General features: G+C 41.2%; 1 protein-coding gene across 1 annotated transcript in view; it reads left to right on the top strand.

Annotated features, from left to right (window-relative positions):
• Positions 1–19,181, top strand: part of LOC145247393 (uncharacterized) — a 288,614-nt gene that overhangs the window by 228,523 nt on the left and 40,910 nt on the right. The window contains exon 14 of the mRNA XM_080109097.1: positions 2,264–2,315. Within this exon, the coding sequence (XP_079965223.1) occupies positions 2,264–2,315 (52 nt within the window). The remainder of the gene's footprint in view (positions 1–2,263; positions 2,316–19,181) is intronic.

Below are 19,181 nucleotides of genomic sequence, written 5' to 3'. Positions count from 1 at the left end.
GCAAAACATGCTTTTGCTGATTTTGGCATCGTCACCTGTCTGACATGGAGCACTTCATATTTACGAACCCAAGCATTCTCATTAATTCTTTCAATGTAACCAAACCAGCAAATTTTCCTGTCTTGCAAAATAATAATTAAAAAAAAAAAAATGATTAGTAAAAATGAAGTCACAATCAATAAATTGATACAACTGAAATTTGATGTGAATGAGTACTTGAAAAAATCCTAAATGTTTGCCAATTGTAAAGAACATTTTAAAACCAAATTAAATAAATATTAGGTCAAGATGCAGTATTTTCTTCTATTTGCCAATTTTTAAAAACATTTACTTAATAAATCAATTAAAAGACTACCCATCGCAGAACAGATAAAATTAATTCCCTCTACAGAATAGGTTTGCACCACTTTTATGCTGACCTTTATGAAAAATAAAATCAAGCTATAATGATATTAAACTTAATGTCTGGCATCCTTGTTCCTATTTTTATTAAAGTCCATTACATGATTTTGATTCTAGAAAATGTCTAAAATTTAAGGCTTAAGTTTAAGGAATCTTAAGAAGAAATTGAAGTTCAGTGAATCTTGCTTAATTGATGTCTAATGACTATGGATAAAATTTAATGCAAATCTGAAATATTTGAATCTTCAAATGGGAAGTTGTGTGCATGTTATGACTCCTGAAAACTTTTTAAAATATTCCAAACACATTTGGGGAACGTTTATTAATTGATGAATAACCATGCCAAAACACATGTGGCATTAGTTTATTTTTCATTTGACTGTGTTGATTCTTATTTGGCAACCGTCAATGGAACAAGCACCAGTTTACAATTTGCATTCAATACAAATAATGCAGATACAGATATATACATTATGTGAACTTATTTAACATGGGTTTGCATGTGTGTCGCTAGGGCCCCATTGTTAGTATTCATTCTTCTAAGCTAAGCCTCCCAAGCCTAGGATATCAGCTAAGATTTAGCTGAGATGTCACAAACCTATTTGTCTGTCACTGTTGCTGTCCACTCAAACTCATCTGCTCCAAGATCATTCTCTTGTCAATCCGTTGCTGATTTGCTTGTTTGTTATGGAACTGCTTTCTGTGATTCCTCAAACTTGTTCAGCTCATCTAACTTCTCCAATCAACTTCATCACCTAAAGACCTATTTTCTACCAGAAATCTGATATGCCCAGTTCAAGTTAGTCTCAGTTTACCTCAACTGTAAGTAAAGAATTCCTTTCAAATTTTCTACCCCTCCCCTTCCCGACTAATTGTTCATGGCGTCACTTCATCTGTCGCTTTCATATGGTCATCTACTTCCACATCACTTGTATTATTATCTATTCATGTCTTTCCCGTCTCTCTCTGTCATCACATTTTCTGGGGGTCCCAGCTGTGAGAAAGGGATGCCCATAGTATCACAACTATGGATCAAATTCAATGCAACCTGAAATATTAGAAACCTGTTAAAATATTCCAAAGAAACTGAAATTTGAGGAATATTTGTTAATTGATGTTTAATATTATTAAAATTTCACAAAAATCAGAGGTATCTTAATTTTGACAAAGGGCTTCCATCCTTACTCATGAAACTAAATTCAACTAAGTATAGCCTACATTACAACCCTTACACCTAAAAGCTGTGTTCCAAACTTAGTAATGATCAATTAATTAGTTTAGTAGTGAATCCAATTTATAAACTCGTACACACACCTAAATATAAAATGAGATTAATCTACAGTTGACAGTTACGTCGTAAAGATTTCTCATTATTTCTACCTGTATGTACATGTAGCTGTAACCAAGCCTAAACCTAAACGTAGATTCCATGAGCAAAGCTTCTTTTTTAGAACTGCACGCCTATGGAACTGTCTTACGTTTTTCTGCTTTCCAGCTGACTACAATACGGTTGTCTTCAAGTCTAATGTAAACAAGTTTTTGATGAGCCGTTCCAAAGAAGTTAACAAATTTACCGAATCTCCATTACTAACAGTTACTATATTGTCCAATTTCTACTGTACACTATTTAACCCTTATCTTCGAGTGGCCTCTTGGCCTTGATAAGTTTTGACGCCTATGTAAAAAAAAAAAAAAGTGACCCAAAGTCAGCAAATGTCTTTAAGACATTGTGTTAGAATGGATGCTTTTCTGCATTCTCTGTGATTGACCAGACTTTTTTTTTTTTTTTTTTTTTTTTAAACATTCTGGGGATTAGTATTTTTTGATTTTAAATTGTTAAAATGTATTTCTCTTTTTTCAGGAAGAAATTTCCAACATTAACAAACGTTTGAATATCGGTGTACAAATGGGAGGTAAGATCTATAACTTTTCTAATCCCTGCTCTCAATTAGTGTTAATATTCGATTGATATTCTAGGGGGGGGGGACAATAGAAAATAAAACACTTAATCAACAAAGTATTCTATTAACTAATATGAAAAATAACACTAGACAACATTTTTTTAAAAAATTTTTTGAATGTTGTCTAGATTTCTACAACTAATTTAGGATATTTTTGCACAGCTGAATCAGTAAATGGCATTTGTTCATCTCCATCAGATCAGGTTTTTGTGTGAAATTGAAAACAAAAACAGATTTTTTGACAAACTCGATCGCATTTTTGTGGCATTATCAGTAAGGTTTTTAGCCAGTTTCATCAAAACAGGAAAGGGTGCTCTGAGCAGCTCCTCAGATGTGACCACAGTACTTCATGCCTAATTTTGAGAATCATATTAACTTTTTATATATAATGCTACAGTTATGTCATATACGTGTATGAATGTATATCTGTATATGTATTACATATATTCGTATTTACTGAGTTAATGAAAACTGCTTGTAAATAAATAACATTTGTTGTATTTTTAGACTGTTGTTGCATCAATATGATACATAATACAGGATGTAAAAATAAACAAGTAAATGAATGTCTCTGACGCAAATCTTCCTGTTTGATCTCCATTCTCCGGTTGTTCATATCTTCTGCTTGTTGAACAGCATGATGAAAGAATTTGTAGGCCCTATATTTGTGTGAAATGGTTGCCATCAACAGGAGACAGATTTACAAATAATTAGTTTTTAAAATAGCAAGCACCCAAAACAGTAGATGAAAATATAAACCCTAAATAACCATCACTCATTTTCTTGCTAACTGAATAGTTTTTTTTTTTTTTTTACTATTTTTCACCTATTAGCATCTCATAACCTTTTTTCCTCTTCATCTTTTCCTATTACCTCCTCCTCTCCTCCTCCTATTATCTCCTCTTCCTCTCCTTTTCTTGCTCTTTTTTCACTCTCCTTTTCTTCCTCTTCTCTATTTTTTCTCTTTTTCCTATTCTTCCATAACTTCCTCTTTTTCATACCCCTCTTTATTTATTCTTCTCCTTTTCCCTTTTCTTCTCATTTTTCTCCTCCTCTTATTTTCCTTCTCTTTTCATTTCCTCCTTTTGATTTCATCTCTCTCTCTCTCTCTTCTTTCAATGAACTTTTCTTCCCTTTTCTCTTAATTTTCCCATTTTCCTCTTTTATTTTTTCCATCTTTTCTTTTTTTCATCATTTTTCTCATTTTCCTTGTTTATTTCTCATTTTTTGTTCATTATTACATTTTTATAGTCCTTTTTTTATTGTCCTTTTCCCCTTTTTTGATAGTGAGAGAGCAGAAAAGACCAAGAAAAAGTGATTAAGAAAGAACAAAAAATAAACAAGAAAAAACAAAAAATAATATACGAGGGACGTTCCAAAAGTAATGCCTCCTATTATTTATTTTGCCCGATTGCCTCAAAGAGGATTGCAAATTGCATTATTATGTTAACTGAACTTATGCATTTATGACCTGAAAGTTTCTATCTCTCTGTTGCAGATATTGACGATGTGAGACTCTAAGAAAACAAGCTTTTCATGGATGTGCATCAGAAGCAGATGTGTCATTGAGTTCCTAGCAAAAGTGCATTGAGAATGGTGGTGACAATGTAGAAAAATTAATTCTGGAGCTCAAAAGATTGCTTGTTTTATTGGTACTACTCCCGTTTTCTTAGCTCTTCAATTTTTTGAGTTAAAACAAAAAGGAAACTCTACTTTTGGAACTAAACTCGTGTGTGTGTGTGTGTGTGTGTGTGTATATATATATATATATATATATATATATATATATATATATATATATATTCTCCTCTCTCTTACTTTCATAGTTAACTGCACGTGTGGATAATAAATTATTACCATGCCTATTTCTTTTTTGAATGTCTCAGAATTATCAGCCTGTTTGATTAGCAGACACTGACATCCCTATCTTACTTTCTTGATGCCAAATTTTGCAAGTCCTCAAATTAATGATAATCTTCAAGTTTTACTGGAGTAACTCTCTCTCTCTCTCTCTCTCTCTCTCTTTCTCCCATTCATTTATGTGACAAGAAGCCAATTCTAAAGCAATATGCCACTGATTGTGGCCTAGTAATCATCTGCTTCACTGATATTTTGTTTTCTCTTAAATGCCTCGAATATTTCTGTTGACAAAACCCTTCAATTTTTTATAACATCCGTTAAAAATGCTGTCATTTTGCCATAGAAAATTACAACACTGCTGTTCGCTGTTAGTTACGGTTAGGTGAAGAGATCAGTTTCAAATATTAATAGTCTAACTAAAATTTTATGCCAGCTTTTTTGTCTTTTTACTTGTGTGTGTATATCTGTAGGTCCATTCACCCTCCGTGTCTTTTTCGTCTCTCTCTCTCTCTCCCGTCACCCTCCGTGTCTTTTTCGTCTCTCTCTCTCTCTCTCCCGTCACCCTCCGTGCCTTTTTCGTCTCTCTCTCTCTCCCGTCACCCTCCGTGCCTTTTTCGTCTCTCTCTCTCTCCCGTCACCCTCCGTGTCTTTTTCGTCTCTCTCTCTCTCTCTCCCGTCACCCTCCGTGTCTTTTTCGTCTCTCTCTCTCTCTCTCTCTCCCGTCACCCTCCGTGTCTTTTTCGTCTCTCTCTCTCTCTCTCTCCCGTCACCCTCCGTGTCTTTTTCGTCTCTCTCTCTCCCGTCACCCTCCGTGTCTTTTTCGTCTCTCTCTCTCTCTCCCGTCACCCTCCGTGTCTTTTTTGTCTCTCTCTCTCTCTCTCTCTCTCTCCCGTCAGCCTCCGTGTCTTTTTCGTCTCTCTCTCTCTCCCGTCAGCCTCCGTGTCTTTTTCGTCTCTCTCTCTCTCCCGTCAGCCTCCGTGTCTTTTTCGTCTCTCTCTCTCTCTCCCGTTACCCACCGTGTCTTTTTCGTCTCTCTCTCTCTCCCGTCACCCTCCGTGTCTTTTTTGTCTCTCTCTCTCTCTCTCTCTCTCTCTCTCTCTCTCTCCCGTCACCCTCCGTGTCTTTTTCGTCTCTCTCTCTCTCCCGTCACCCTCCGTGTCTTTTTCGTCTCTCTCTCTCTCTCCCGTCAGCCTCCGTGTCTTTTTCGTCTCCCTCTCTCTCCCATCACCCTCCGTGTCTTTTTTGTCTCTCTCTCTCCCGTCACACTCTGTGTCTTTTTCGTCTCTCTCTCCCGTCACACTCTGTGTCTTTTTCGTCTCTCTCTCCCGTCACCCTCCGTGTCTTTTTCGTCTCTCTCTCCCGTCACCCTCCGTGTCTTTTTCGTCTCTCTCTCTCTCCCGTCACCCTCCGTGTCTTTTTCGTCTCTCTCTCTCTCCCGTCACCCTCCGTGTCTTTTTCGTCTCTCTCTCTCTCCCGTCACCCTCCGTGTCTTTTTTGTCTCTCTCTCTCTCTCTCTCTCTCTCTCTCTCTCTCTCTCTCTCTCCCGTCACCCTCCGTGTCTTTTTCGTCTCTATCTCTCTCTCCCGTCACCCTCCGTGTCTTTTTCGTCTCTCTCTCTCTCCCGTCAGCCTCCGTGTCTTTTTTGTCTCCCTCTCTCTCCCGTCACCCTCCGTGTCTTTTTTGTCTCTCTCTCTCCCGTCACCCTCCGTGTCTTTTTTGTCTCTCTCTCTCCCGTCACACTCCGTGTCTTTTTTGTCTCTCTCTCTCCCGTCACCCTCCGTGTCTTTTTCGTCTCTCTCTCCCGTCACCCTCTGTGTCTTTTTCGTCTCTCTCTCTCTCCCGTTAGCCTCCGTGTCTTTTTCGTCTCTCTCTCTCTCTCTCCCGTCACCCTCCGTGTCTTTTTCGTCTCTCTCTCTCTCTCTCCCGTCACCCTCCGTGTCTTTTTCGTCTCTCTCTCTCTCTCTCTCCCGTCACCCTCCGTGTCTTTTTCGTCTCTCTCTCTCTCCCGTCACCCTCCATGTCTTTTTCGTCTCTCTCTCTCTCCCGTCACCCTCCATGTCTTTTTTGTCTCTCTCTCTCTCTCTCTCTCTCTCTCTCTCTCTCTCTCCCGTCAGCCTCCGTGTCTTTTTCGTCTCTCTCTCTCTCCCGTCAGCCTCCGTGTCTTTTTCGTCTCTCTCTCTCTCCCGTCAGCCTCCGTGTCTTTTTCGTCTCTCTCTCTCTCCCGTCACCCTCCGTGTCTTTTTTGTCTCTCTCTCTCTCTCCTGTCACCCTCCGTGTCTTTTTTGTCTCTCTCTCTCTCCCGTCACCCTCCGTGTCTTTTTCGTCTCTCTCTCTCCCGTCACCCTCCGTGTCTTTTTTGTCTCTCTCTCTCTCCCGTCACCCTCCGTGTCTTTTTTGTCTCTCTCTCTCTCTCTCTCTCTCTCTCTCTCTCTCTCTCTCTCTCTCTCTCTCTCTCTCTCTCTCCCGTCACCCTCCGTGTCTTTTTCGTCTCTCCCTCTCTCCCGTCACCCTCCGTGTCTTTTTCGTCTCTCTCTCTCTCTCCCGTCAGCCTCCGTGTCTTTTTCGTCTCTCTCTCTCTCCCGTCGCCCTCCGTGTCTTTTTTGTCTCTCTCTCCCGTCACCCTCCGTGTCTTTTTCATCTCTCTCTCTCTCCCGTCACCCTCCGTGTCTTTTTCGTCTCTCTCTCCCGTCACCCTCCATGTCTTTTTCGTCTCTCTCTCCCGTCACCCTCCATGTCTTTTTCGTCTCTCTCTCTCTCCCGTCACCCTCCGTGTCTTTTTCGTCTCTCTCTCTCTCTCCCGTCACCCTCCGTGTCTTTTTCGTCTCTCTCTCTCTCTTCCGTCACCCTCCGTGTCTTTTTCGTCTCTCTCTCTCTCCCGTCACCCTCCGTACCTTTTTCGTCTCTCTCTCTCTCTACCGTCACCCTCCGTGTCTTTTTCGTCTCTCTCTCTCTCTCCCGTCACCCTCCGTGTCTTTTTCGTCTCTCTCTCTCTCTCTTCCGTCACCCTCCGTGTCTTTTTCGTCTCTCTCTCTCTTTCCCGTCACCCTCCGTGTCTTTTTCGTCTCTCTCTCTCTCTCTCCCGTCACCCTCCGTGTCTTTTTCGTCTCTCTCTCTCTCCCGTCACACTCCGTGTCTTTTTTGTCTCTCTCTCTCTCTCCCGTCACCCTCCGTGTCTTTTTCGTCTCTCTCTCTCTCCCGTCACCCTCCGTATCTTTTTCGTCTCTCTCTCTCTCTCCCGTCAGCCTCCGTGTCTTTTTCGTCTCCCTCTCTCTCCCGTCGCCCTCCATGTCTTTTTGTCTATCTCTCTCTCCCGTCGCCCTCCGTGTCTTTTTCGTCTCTCTCTCTTTCCCGTCGCCCTCCGTGTCTTTTTCGTCTCTCTCTCCCATCGCCCTCCGTGTCTTTTTCGTCTCTCTCTCCCGTCACCCTCCGTGTCTTTTTCGTCTCTCTCTCCCGTCGCCCTCCGTGTCTTTTTCGTCTCTCTCTCCCGTCGCCCTCCGTGTCTTTTTCGTCTCTCTCTCCCGTCGCCCTCCGTGTCTTTTTCGTCTCTCTCTCCCGTCGCCCTCCGTGTCTTTTTCGTCTCTCTCTCCCGTCGCCCTCCGTGTCTTTTTCGTCTCTCTCTCTCCCGTCGCCCTCCGTGTCTTTTTCGTCTCTCTCTCTCTCTCTCCCGTCGCCCTCCGTGTCTTTTTCGTCTCTCTCTCTCTCCCGTCGCCCTCCGTGTCTTTTTCGTCTCTCTCTCTCTCCCGTCACCCTCCGTGTCTTTTTCGTCTTTCTCTCTCTCTTCCGTCACCCTCCTTGTCTTTTTCATCTCTCTCTCTCTTTCCCGTCACCCTCCGTGTCTTTTTCGTCTCTCTCTCTTTTTTGTTTCCCTCTCTCTTTTTTGTTTCCCTCTCTCTTTTTTGTTTCCCTCTCTCTTTTTTGTTTCCCTCTCTCTTTTTTGTTTCCCTCTCTTTTTTTTGTTTCCCTCTCTTTTTTTGTTTCCCTCTCTTTTTTTTGTTTCCCTCTCTTTTTTTTGTTTCCCTTTCTTTTTTTTGTTTCCCTCTCTTTTTTTGTTTCCCTCTCTTTTTTTGTTTCCCTCTCTTTTTTTGTTTCCCTCTCTCTCTTTTGTTTTCCTCTCTCTCTCTCTTTTGTTTCCTCTCTCTCTCTTTTTTTCTCTCTCTCTCTCTCTTTTTTCCTCTCTCTCTCTCTCTTTTTTCCTCTCTCTCTCCCTCTTTTTTCCTCTCTCTCTCCCTCTTTTTTCCTCTCTCTCTCTCTCTTTTGTTTCCTCTCTCTCTCTCTCTTTTGTTTCCCCTCTCTCTCTCTCTTTTGTTTCCCCTCTCTCTCTCTCTTTTGTTTCCCCTCTCTCTCTCTCTTTTGTTTCCCCTCTCTCTCTCTTTTGTTTCCCCCCTCTCTCTCTCTTTTGTTTCCCCCCTCTCTCTTGTTTCCTCTCTCTCTCTCTTTTAATTCCCCTCTCTCTCTCTCTTTTGTTTCCCCTCTCTCTCTCTCTTTTGTTTCCCCTCTCTCTCTCTCTTTTGTTTCCCCTCTCTCTCTCTCTTTTGTTTCCCCTCTCTCTCTCTCTTGTTTCCCCTCTCTCTCTCTCTTTTGTTTCCCCTCTCTCTCTCTTTTGTTTCCCCTCTCTCTCTCTTTTGTTTCCCCTCTCTCTCTCTTTTGTTTCCCCTCTCTCTCTCTCTTTTGTTTCCCCTCTCTCTCTCTCTTTTGTTTCCCCTCTCTCTCTCTCTTTTGTTTCCCCTCTCTCTCTCTCTTTTGTTTCCCCTCTCTCTCTCTCTTTTGTTTCCCCTCTCTCTCTCTCTTTTGTTTCCCCTCTCTCTCTCTCTTTTGTTTCCCCTCTCTCTCTCTCTTTTGTTTCCCCTCTCTCTCTCTCTTTTGTTTCCCCTCTCTCTCTCTCTTTTGTTTCCCCTCTCTCTCTCTCTTTTGTTTCCCCTCTCTCTCTCTTCTTTCCCCCCTCTCTCTCTCTTCTTTCCCCCCTCTCTCTCTCTTCTTTCCCCTCTCTCTCTCTCTCTTGTTTCCTCTCTCTCTCTCTCTCTTTTGTTTTCCGCTCTCTCTCTTTTGTGTTCCCCTCTCTCTTCTCTCTCTTTTGTGTTCCCCTCTCTCTTCTCTCTCTTTTGTTTTCCCCTCTCTCTTCTCTCTCTTTTGTTTTCCCCTCTTTCTTTTGTTATCCCCTCCCTCTCTCTTTTTTTGCCCCTCTCTCTCTCTCGTTTTTCTATCTCTCTCTCTCGTTTTTCTATCTCTCTATCTCTCTCGTTTTTCTATCTCTCTCGTTTTTCTATCTCTCTTTCTCTCTCGTTTTTCTATCTCTCTTTCTCCCTCGTTTTTCTATCTCTCTCTCTCTCTCTCTCTCTCTCTCTCTCTCTCTCTCTCTCGTTTTTCTATCTCTCTCTCTCTCGTTTTTCTATCTCTCTCTCTCTCTCGTTTTTCTATCTCTCTCTCTCTCTCGTTTTTCTATCTCTCTCTCTCTCTCGTTTTTCTATCTCTCTCTCTCGTTTTTCTATCTCTCTCTCTCTCTCGTTTTTCTATCTCTCTCTCTCTCATTTTTCTATATCTCTCTCTCTCGTTTTTCTATATATATCTCTCTCTCGTTTTTCTATATATATCTCTCTCTCGTTTTTCTATATATATCTCTCTCTCGTTTTTCTATATATCTCTCTCTCTCTCTCGTTTTTCTATATATCTCTCTCTCTCTCGTTTTTCTATCGCTCTCGTTTTTCTATCTCTCTCTCGTTTTTCTATCTCTCTCTCGTTTTTCTATCTCTCTCTCGTTTTTCTATCTCTCTCTCGTTTTTCTATCTCTCTCTCGTTTTTCTATCTCTCTCTCGTTTTTCTATCTCTCTCACGTTTTTCTATCTCTCTCACGTTTTTCTATCTCTCTCTCGTTTTTCTATCTCTCTCGCTCTCTCGTTTTTCTATCTCTCTCTCTCTCGTTTTTCTATCTCTCTCTCTCTCGTTTTTCTATCTCTTTCTCTCTCTCTCGTTTTTCTATCTCTTTCTCTCTCTCTCTCTCGTTTTTCTATCTCTTTCTCTCTCTCTCTCGTTTTTCTATCTCTTTCTCTCTCTCTCTCGTTTTTCTATCTCTTTCTCTCTCTCTCTCGTTTTTCTATCTCTTTCTCTCTCTCTCTCGTTTTTCTATCTCTTTCTCTCTCTCTCTCTCTCGTTTTTCTATCTCTTTCTCTCTCTCTCTCGTTTTTCTATCTCTTTCTCTCTCTCTCTCGTTTTTCTATCTCTTTCTCTCTCTCTCGTTTTTCTATCTCTTTCTCTCTCTCTCGTTTTTCTATATCTCTCTCTCTCGTTTTTCTATATCTCTCTTTCTCTCGTTTTTCTATATCTCTCTTTCTCTCGTTTTTCTATATCTCTCTCTCTCTCGTTTTTCTATATCTCTCTCTCGTTTTTCTATATCTCTCTCTCGTTTTTCTATATCTCTCTCTCGTTTTTCTATATCTCTCTCTCGTTTCTCTATATCTCTCGCTCTCGTTTTCTATCTCTCTGTCTCTCTCTCGTTTTTCTATCTCTCTCTCTCTCGTTTTTCTATCTCTCTCTCTCTCGTTTTTCTATCTCTCTCTCTTTCTCGTTTTTCTATCTCTCTCTTTTTCTCGTTTTTCTATCTCTCTCTCTTTCTCGTTTTTCTATCTCTCTCTCTCTCTCTCGTTTTTCTATCTCTCTCTCTCTCTCGTTTTTCTATCTCTCTCTCTCTCTCGTTTTTCTATCTCTCTCTCTCTCTCTCGTTTTTCTATCTCTCTCTCTCTCTCGTTTTTCTATCTCTCTCTCTCTCTCGTTTTTCTATCTCTCTCTCTCTCTCGTTTTTCTATCTCTCTCTCTCTCTCTCGTTTTTCTATCTGTCTCTCTCTCTCTCGTTTTTCTATCTCTCTCTCTCTCTCTCTCGTTTTTCTATCTCTCTCTCTCTCTCGTTTTTCTATCTCTCTCTCTCTCTCTCTCGTTTTTCTATCTCTCTCTCTCTCTCGTTTTTCTATCTCTCTCTCTCTCTCGTTTTTCTATCTCTCTCTCTCTCTCTCTCGTTTTTCTATCTCTCTCTCTCTCTCTCGTTTTTCTATCTCTCTCTCTTCTATTTCTCTCTCTTTTCTATCTCTCTCTCTTCTATCTCTCTCTCTTTTCTATCTCTCTCGTTTTTCTATCTCTCTCGTTTTTCTATCTCTCTCGTTTTTCTATCTCTCTCGTTTTTCTATCTCTCTCGTTTTTCTATCTCTCTCGTTTTTCTATCTCTCGTTTTTCTATCTCTCTCGTTTTTCTATCTCTCTCGTTTTTCTATCTCTCTCGTTTTTCTATCTCTCTCGTTTTTCTATCTCTCTCGTTTTTCTATCTCTCTCGTTTTTCTATCTCTCTCGTTTTTCTATCTCTCTCGTTCTTCTCTCTTTCTCTCTCGTTCTTCTCTCTTTCTCTCTCGTTCTTCTCTCTTTCTCTCTCGTTCTTCTCTCTTTCTCTCTCGTTCTTCTCTCTCTCTCTCTCTCTCGCTCGTTCTTCTCTCTCTCTCGTTCTTCTATCTCTCGTTCTTCTATCTCTCTCTCGTTCTTCTATCACTCTCTCTCTCTCTCTCGTTCTTCTATCTCTCTCTCTCGTTCTTCTATCTCTCTCTCTCGTTCTTCTATCTCTCTCTCTCGTTCTTCTATCTCTCTCTCTCGTTCTTCTATCTCTCTATCTCTCTCTCTCGTTCTTCTATCTCTCTCTCTCTCTCTCTCGTTTTTCTATCTCTCTCTCTCTCTCTCGTTTTTCTATCTCTCTCTCTCTCTCTCGTTTTTCTATCTCTCTCTCTCTCTCTCGTTTTTCTATCTCTCTCTCTCTCTCGTTTTTCTATCTCTCTCTCTCTCTCTCGTTTTTCTATCTCTCTCTCTCTCTCTCGTTTTTCTATCTGTCTCTCTCTCTCTCGTTTTTCTATCTCTCTCTCTCTCTCTCTCGTTTTTCTATCTGTCTCTCTCTCTCTCGTTTTTCTATCTCTCTCTCTCTCTCTCGTTTTTCTATCTCTCTCTCTCTCTCGTTTTTCTATCTCTCTCTCTCTCTCTCTCTCGTTTTTCTATCTCTCTCTCTCTCTCGTTTTTCTATCTCTCTCTCTCTCGTTTTTCTATCTCTCTCTCTCTCTCTCTCGTTTTTCTATCTCTCTCTCTCTCTCTCGTTTTTCTATCTCTCTCTCTTCTATCTCTCTCTCTTTTCTATCTCTCTCTCTTCTATCTCTCTCTCTTTTCTATCTCTCTCGTTTTTCTATCTCTCTCGTTTTTCTATCTCTCTCGTTTTTCTATCTCTCTCGTTTTTCTATCTCTCTCGTTTTTCTATCTCTCTCGTTTTTCTATCTCTCTCGTTTTTCTATCTCTCTCGTTTTTCTATCTCTCTCTGTTTTTCTATCTCTCTCGTTTTTCTATCTCTCTCGTTTTTCTATCTCTCTCGTTTTTCTATCTCTCTCGTTTTTCTATCTCTCTCGTTTTTCTATCTCTCTCGTTTTTCTATCTCTCTCGTTCTTCTCTCTTTCTCTCTCGTTCTTCTCTCTTTCTCTCTCGTTCTTCTCTCTTTCTCTCTCGTTCTTCTCTCTTTCTCTCTCGTTCTTCTCTCTCTCTCTCTCTCTCGCTCGTTCTTCTCTCTCTCTCGTTCTTCTATCTCTCGTTCTTCTATCTCTCTCTCGTTCTTCTATCACTCTCTCTCTCTCTCTCTCGTTCTTCTATCTCTCTCTCTCGTTCTTCTATCTCTCTCTCTCGTTCTTCTATCTCTCTCTCTCGTTCTTCTATCTCTCTCTCTCGTTCTTCTATCTCTCTCTCTCGTTCTTCTATCTCTCTATCTCTCTCTCGTTCTTCTATCTCTCTCTCTCTCTCTCGTTTTTCTATCTCTCTCTCTCGTTTTTCTATCTCTCTCTCTCTCTCTCGTTTTTCTATCTCTCTCTCTTCTATCTCTCTCGTTTTTCTATCTCTCTCGTTTTTCTATCTCTCTCGTTTTTTCTATCTCTCTCGTTTTTCTATCTCTCTCGTTTTTCTACTCTCTCGTTTTTCTCTCTCTCTCTCTCTCGTTCTTCTCTCTCTCTCTCGTTCTTCTCTCTTTCTCTCTCGTTCGTCTCTCTTTCTCTCTCGTTCTTCTATCTCTCTCTCTCTCGTTCTTCTATCTCTCGTTCTTCTATCTCTCTCTCGTTCTTCTATCACTCTCTCTCTCTCTCGTTCTTCTATCTCTCTCTCTCTCTCGTTCTTCTATCTCTCTCTCGTTCTTCTATCACTCTCTCTCTCTCGTTCTTCTATCACTCTCTCTCTCGTTCTTCTATCACTCTCTCTCTCTCGTTCTTCTATCTCTCTCTCTCTCTCTCGTTCTTCTCTCTCTCTCTCTCTCGTTCTTCTATCTCTCTCTCTCTCTCGTTCTTCTATCTCTCTCTCTCTCGTTCTTCTATCTCTCTCTCTCTCGTTCTTCTATCACTCTCTCTCTCGTTCTTCTATCTCTCTCTCTATCTCGTTCTTCTATCTCTCTCTCTCTCTCGTTCTTCTATCTCTCTCTCTCTCGTTCTTCTATCTCTCTCTCTGTTCTTCTATCTCTCTCTCTCGTTCTTCTATCTCTCTCTCTCGTTCTTCTATCTCTCTCTCTCTCTCGTTCTTCTATCTCTCTATCTCTCTCGTTCTTCTATCTCTCTCTCTCTCTCTCGTTCTTCTATCTCTCTCTCTCTCTCTCGTTCTTCTATCTTCTCTCTCTCTCTCTCGTTCTTCTATCTCTCTCTCTCTCTCGTTCTTCTATCTCTCTCTCTCTCTCGTTCTTCTATCTCTCTCTCTCTCTCGTTCTTCTATCTCTCTCTCTCTCTCGTTCTTCTATCTCTCTCTCTCTCTCTCTCGTTCTTCTATCTCTCTCTCTCTCTCGTTCTTCTATCTCTCTCTCTCTCTCGTTCTTCTATCTCTCTCTCTCTCTCTCGTTCTTCTATCTCTCTCTCTCTCGTTCTTCTATTCTCTCTCTATCTCGTTCTTCTATCTCTCTCTATCTCGTTCTTCTATCTCTCTCTATCTCGTTCTTCTATCTCTCTCTATCTCGTTCTTCTATCTCTCTCTATCTCGTTCTTCTATCTCTCTCTATCTCGTTCTTCTATCTCTCTCTATCTCGTTCTTCTATCTCTCTCTCTCTCTATCTCGTTCTTCTATCTCTCTCTCTCTCTCTATCTCGTTCTTCTATCTCTCTCTCTCTCTCTATCTCGTTCTTCTATCTCTCTCTCTCCTCTATCTCGTTCTCTTTCTCTCTCTCTCTCTCTCTCTATCTCGTTCTTCTATCTCTCTCTCTCTATCTCGTTCTTCTATCTCTCTCCTCTATCTCGTTCTTCTATCTCTCTCTCTCTCTATCTCGTTCTTCTATCTCTCTCTCTCTCTCTATCTCGTTCTTCTATCTCTCTCTCTCTCTCTATCTCGTTCTTCTATCTCTCTCTCTCTCTCTATCTCGTTTCTTCTATCTCTCTCTCTCTCTATCTCGTTCTTCTATCTCTCTCTCTCTCTCTATCTCGTACTTCTATCTCTCTCTCTCTCTCTATCTCGTACTTCTATCTCTCTCTCTCTCTCTCTCTCTCTATCTCGTTCTTCTATCTCTCTCTCTCTCTATCTCGTTCTTCTATCTCTCTCTCTCTCTATCTCGTTCTTCTATCTCTCTCTCTCTCTCTATCTCGTTCTTCTATCTCTCTCTCTCTCTATCTCGTTCTTCTATCTCTCTCTCTCTCTATCTCGTTCTTCTATCTCTCTCTCTCTATCTCGTTCTTCTATCTCTCTCTCTCTCTATCTCGTTCTTCTATCTCTCTCTCTCTCTCTATCTCGTTCTTCTATCTCTCTCTCTCTCTATCTCGTTTCTTCTATCTCTCTCTCTCTCTATCTCGTTCTTCTATCTCTCTCTCTCTCTATCTCGTTCTTCTATCTCTCTCTCTCTCTCTATCTCGTTCTTCTATCTCTCTCTCTCTCTATCTCGTTCTTCTATCCTCTCTCTCTCTCCTATCTCGTTCTTCTATCTCTCTCTTTATCTCGTTCTTCTTCTTTATCTCGTTCTTCTATCTCTCTCTTTATCTCTTTCTTCTATCTCTCTCTCTCTCTATCTCGTTCTTCTATCTCTCTCTCTCTCTATCTCGTTCTTCTATCCTCTCTCTCTCTCTCTCTATCTCGTTCTTCTATCTCTCTCTCTCTCTATCTCGTTCTTCTATCTCTCTCTCTCTCTATCTCGTTCTTCTATCTCTCTCTCTCTCTATCTCGTTCTTCTATCTCTCTCTCTCTCTATCTCGTTCTTCTATCTCTCTCTCTCTATCTCGTTCTTCTATCTCTCTCTCTCTCTATCTCGTTCTTCTATCTCTCTCTCTCTCTCTATCTCGTTCTTCTATCTCTCTCTCTCTCCTCCTCTATCTCGTTCTTCTATCTCTCTCTCTCTCTCCCTCTATCTCGTTCTCTATCTCTCTCTCTCTCTCCCTCTATCTCGTTCTTCTATCTCTCTCTCTCCCTCTATCTCGTTCTTCTATCTCTCTCTCTCCCTCTATCTCGTTCTTCTATCTCTCTCTCTCCCTCTATCTCGTTCTTCTATCTCTCTCTCTCCCTCTATCTCGTTCTTCTATCTCTCTCTCTCCCTCTATCTCGTTCTTCTATCTCTCTCTCTCCCTCTATCTCGTTCTTCTATCTCTCTCTCTCCCTCTATCTCGTTCTTCTATCTCTCTCTCTCCCTCTATCTCGTTCTTCTATCTCTCTCTCTCCTCTATCTCGTTCTTCTATCTCTCTCTCTCCCTCTATCTCGTTCTTCTATCTCTCTCTCTCCCTCTATCTCGTTCTTCTATCTCTCTCTCTCCCTCTATCTCGTTCTTCTATCTCTCTCTCTCTCTCTCTATCTCGTTCTTCTATATATCTCTCTCTCTCTCTATCTCGTTCTTCTATATATCTCTCTCTCTCTCTCTCTCGTTCTTCTATATATCTCTCTCTCTCGTTCTTCTATATATCTCTCTCTCTCGTTCTTCTATCTCTCTCTCTCTCTCGTTCTTCTATATCTCTCTCTCTCTCTCGTTCTTCTATATCTCTCTCTCTCTCTCGTTCTTCTATATCTCTCTCTCTCTCTCTCGTTCTTCTATATCTCTCTCTCTCTCGTTCTTCTATATCTCTCTCTCTCTCTCTCGTTCTTCTATATCTCTCTCTCTCTCTCGTTCTTCTATCTCTCTCTCTCTCTATCTCGTTCTTCTATCTCTCTCTCTCTCTATCTCGTTCTTCTATCTCTCTCTCTCTCTATCTCGTTCTTCTATCTCTCTCTCTCTCTATCTCGTTCTTCTATCTCTCTCTCTCTCTATCTCGTTCTTCTATCTCTCTCTCTCTCTATCTCGTTCTTCTATCTCTCTCTCTCTCTATCTCGTTCTTCTATCTCTCTCTCTCTCTATCTCGTTCTTCTATCTCTCTCTCTCTCTATCTCGTTCTTCTATCTCTCTCTCTCTCTATCTCGTTCTTCTATCTCTCTCTCTCTCTCTATCTCGTTCTTCTATCTCTCTCTCTCTCTCTATCTCGTTCTTCTATCTCTCTCTCTCTCTATCTCGTTCTTCTATCTCTCTCTCTCTCTATCTCGTTCTTCTATCTCTCTCTCTCTCTATCTCGTTCTTCTATCTCTCTCTCTCTCCATCTCGTTCTTCTATCTCTCTCTCTCTCTATCTCGTTCTTCTATCTCTCTCTCTCTCTATCTCGTTCTTCTATCTCTCTCTCTCTCTATCTCGTTCTTCTATCTCTCTCTCTCTCTATCTCGTTCTTCTATCTCTCTCTCTCTCTATCTCGTTCTTCTATCTCTCTCTCTCTCTATCTCGTTCTTCTATCTCTCTCTCTCTCTATCTCGTTCTTCTATCTCTCTCTCTCTCTATCTCGTTCTTCTATCTCTCTCTCTCTCTATCTCGTTCTTCTATCTCTCTCTATCTCTATCTCGTTCTTCTATCTCTCTCTCTATCTCTATCTCGTTCTTTCTATCTCTCTCTCTATCTCTATCTCGTTCTTCTATCTCTCTCTCTATCTCTATCTCGTTCTTCTATCTCTCTCTCTATCTCTATCTCGTTCTTCTATCTCTCTCTCTATCTCTATCTCGTTCTTCTATCTCTCTCTCTCTATCTCGTTCTTCTATCTCTCTCTCTCTATCTCGTTCTTCTATCTCTCTCTCTCTATCTCGTTCTTCTATCTCTCTCTCTCTCTATCTCGTTCTTCTATCTCTCTCTCTCTCTATCTCGTTCTTCTATCTCTCTCTCTCTCTATCTCGTTCTTCTATCTCTCTCTCTCTATCTCGTTCTTCTATCTCTCTCTCTATCTCGTTCTTCTATCTCTCTCTCTCTATCTCGTTCTTCTATCTCTCTCTCTCTATCTCGTTCTTCTATCTCTCTCTCTCTATCTCGTTCTTCTATCTCTCTCTCTCTATCTCGTTCTTCTATCTCTCTCTCTCTATCTCGTTCTTCTATCTCTCTCTCTCTATCTCGTTCTTCTATCTCTCTCTCTCTATCTCGTTCTTCTATCTCTCTCTCTCTATCTCGTTCTTCTATCTCTCTCTCTCTATCTCGTTCTTCTATCTCTCTCTCTCTCTATCTCGTTCTTCTATCTCTCTCTCTCTATCTCGTTCTTCTATCTCTCTCTCTCTATCTCGTTCTTCTATCTCTCTCTCTCTATCTCGTTCTTCTATCTCTCTCTCTCTATCTCGTTCTTCTATCTCTCTCTCTATCTCGTTCTTCTATCTCTCTCTCTCTCTATCTCGTTCTTCTATCTCTCTCTCTCTCTCTCTATCTCGTTCTCTCTATCTCTCTCTCTCTCTCTCTATCTCGTTCTTCTATCTCTCTCTCTCTCTCTCTATCTCGTTCTTCTATCTCTCTCTCTCTCTCTCTATCTCGTTCTTCTATCTCTCTCTCTCTCTCTCTATCTCGTTCTTCTATCTCTCTCTCTCTCTCTCTATCTCGTTCTTCTATCTCTCTCTCTCTCTATCTCGTTCTTCTATCTCTCTCTCTCTATCTCGTTCTTCTATCTCTCTCTCTCTCTATCTCGTTCTTCTATCTCTCTCTCTCTCTATCTCGTTCTTCTATCTCTCTCTCTCTCTATCTCGTTCTTCTATCTCTCTCTCTCTCTATCTCGTTTCTTCTATCTCTCTCTCTCTCTCTATCTCGTTCTTCTATCTCTCTCTCTCTCTATCTCGTTCTTCTATCTCTCTCTCTCTCTATCTCGTTCTTCTATCTCTCTCTCTCTCTCTCTATCTCGTTCTTCTATCTCTCTCTCTCTCTCTCTATCTCGTTCTTCTATCTCTCTCTCTCTCTCTCTCTATCTCGTTCTTCTATCTCTCTCTCTCTCTCTCTCTATCTCGTTCTTCTATCTCTCTCTCTCTCTCTCTCTATCTCGTTCTTCTATCTCTCTCTCTCTCTCTCTCTATCTCGTTCTTCTATCTCTCTCTCTCTCTCTCTCTATCTCGTTCTTCTATCTCTCTCTCTCTCTCTCTATTCTCGTTCTTCTATCTCTCTCTCTCTATCTCTATCTCGTTCTTCTATCTCTCTCTATCTCTATCTCGTTCTTCTATCTCTCTCTCTCTCTATCTCGTTCTTCTATCTCTCTCTCTCTCTATCTCGTTCTTCTATCTCTCTCTCTCTCTATCTCGTTCTTCTATCTCTCTCTCTCTCTATCTCGTTCTTCTATCTCTCTCTATCTCGTTCTTCTATCTCTCTCTATCTCGTTCTTCTATCTCTCTCTATCTCGTTCTTCTATCTCTCTCTATCTCGTTCTTCTATCTCTCTCTCTCTCTCTATCTCGTTCTTCTATCTCTCTCTCTCTCTCTATCTCGTTCTTCTATCTCTCTCTCTCTCTATCTCGTTCTTCTATCTCTCTCTCTCTCTATCTCGTTCTTCTATCTCTCTCTCTCTCTATCTCGTTCTTCTATCTCTCTCTCTCTCTATCTCGTTCTTCTATCTCTCTCTCTCTCTATCTCGTTCTTCTATCTCTCTCTCTCTCTATCTCGTTCTTCTATCTCTCTCTCTCTCTCTATCTCGTTCTTCTATCT

Source organism: Euprymna scolopes, chromosome 25 (genome assembly GCF_053919585.1).
Source record: "Euprymna scolopes isolate OS-2025 chromosome 25, ASM5391958v1, whole genome shotgun sequence".
NCBI classification, from domain to species: domain Eukaryota; kingdom Metazoa; phylum Mollusca; class Cephalopoda; order Sepiida; family Sepiolidae; genus Euprymna; species Euprymna scolopes.
The sequence above is the reverse complement of the archived record's forward strand: the minus strand, read 5'-3'. Positions and strand labels throughout refer to the sequence as shown.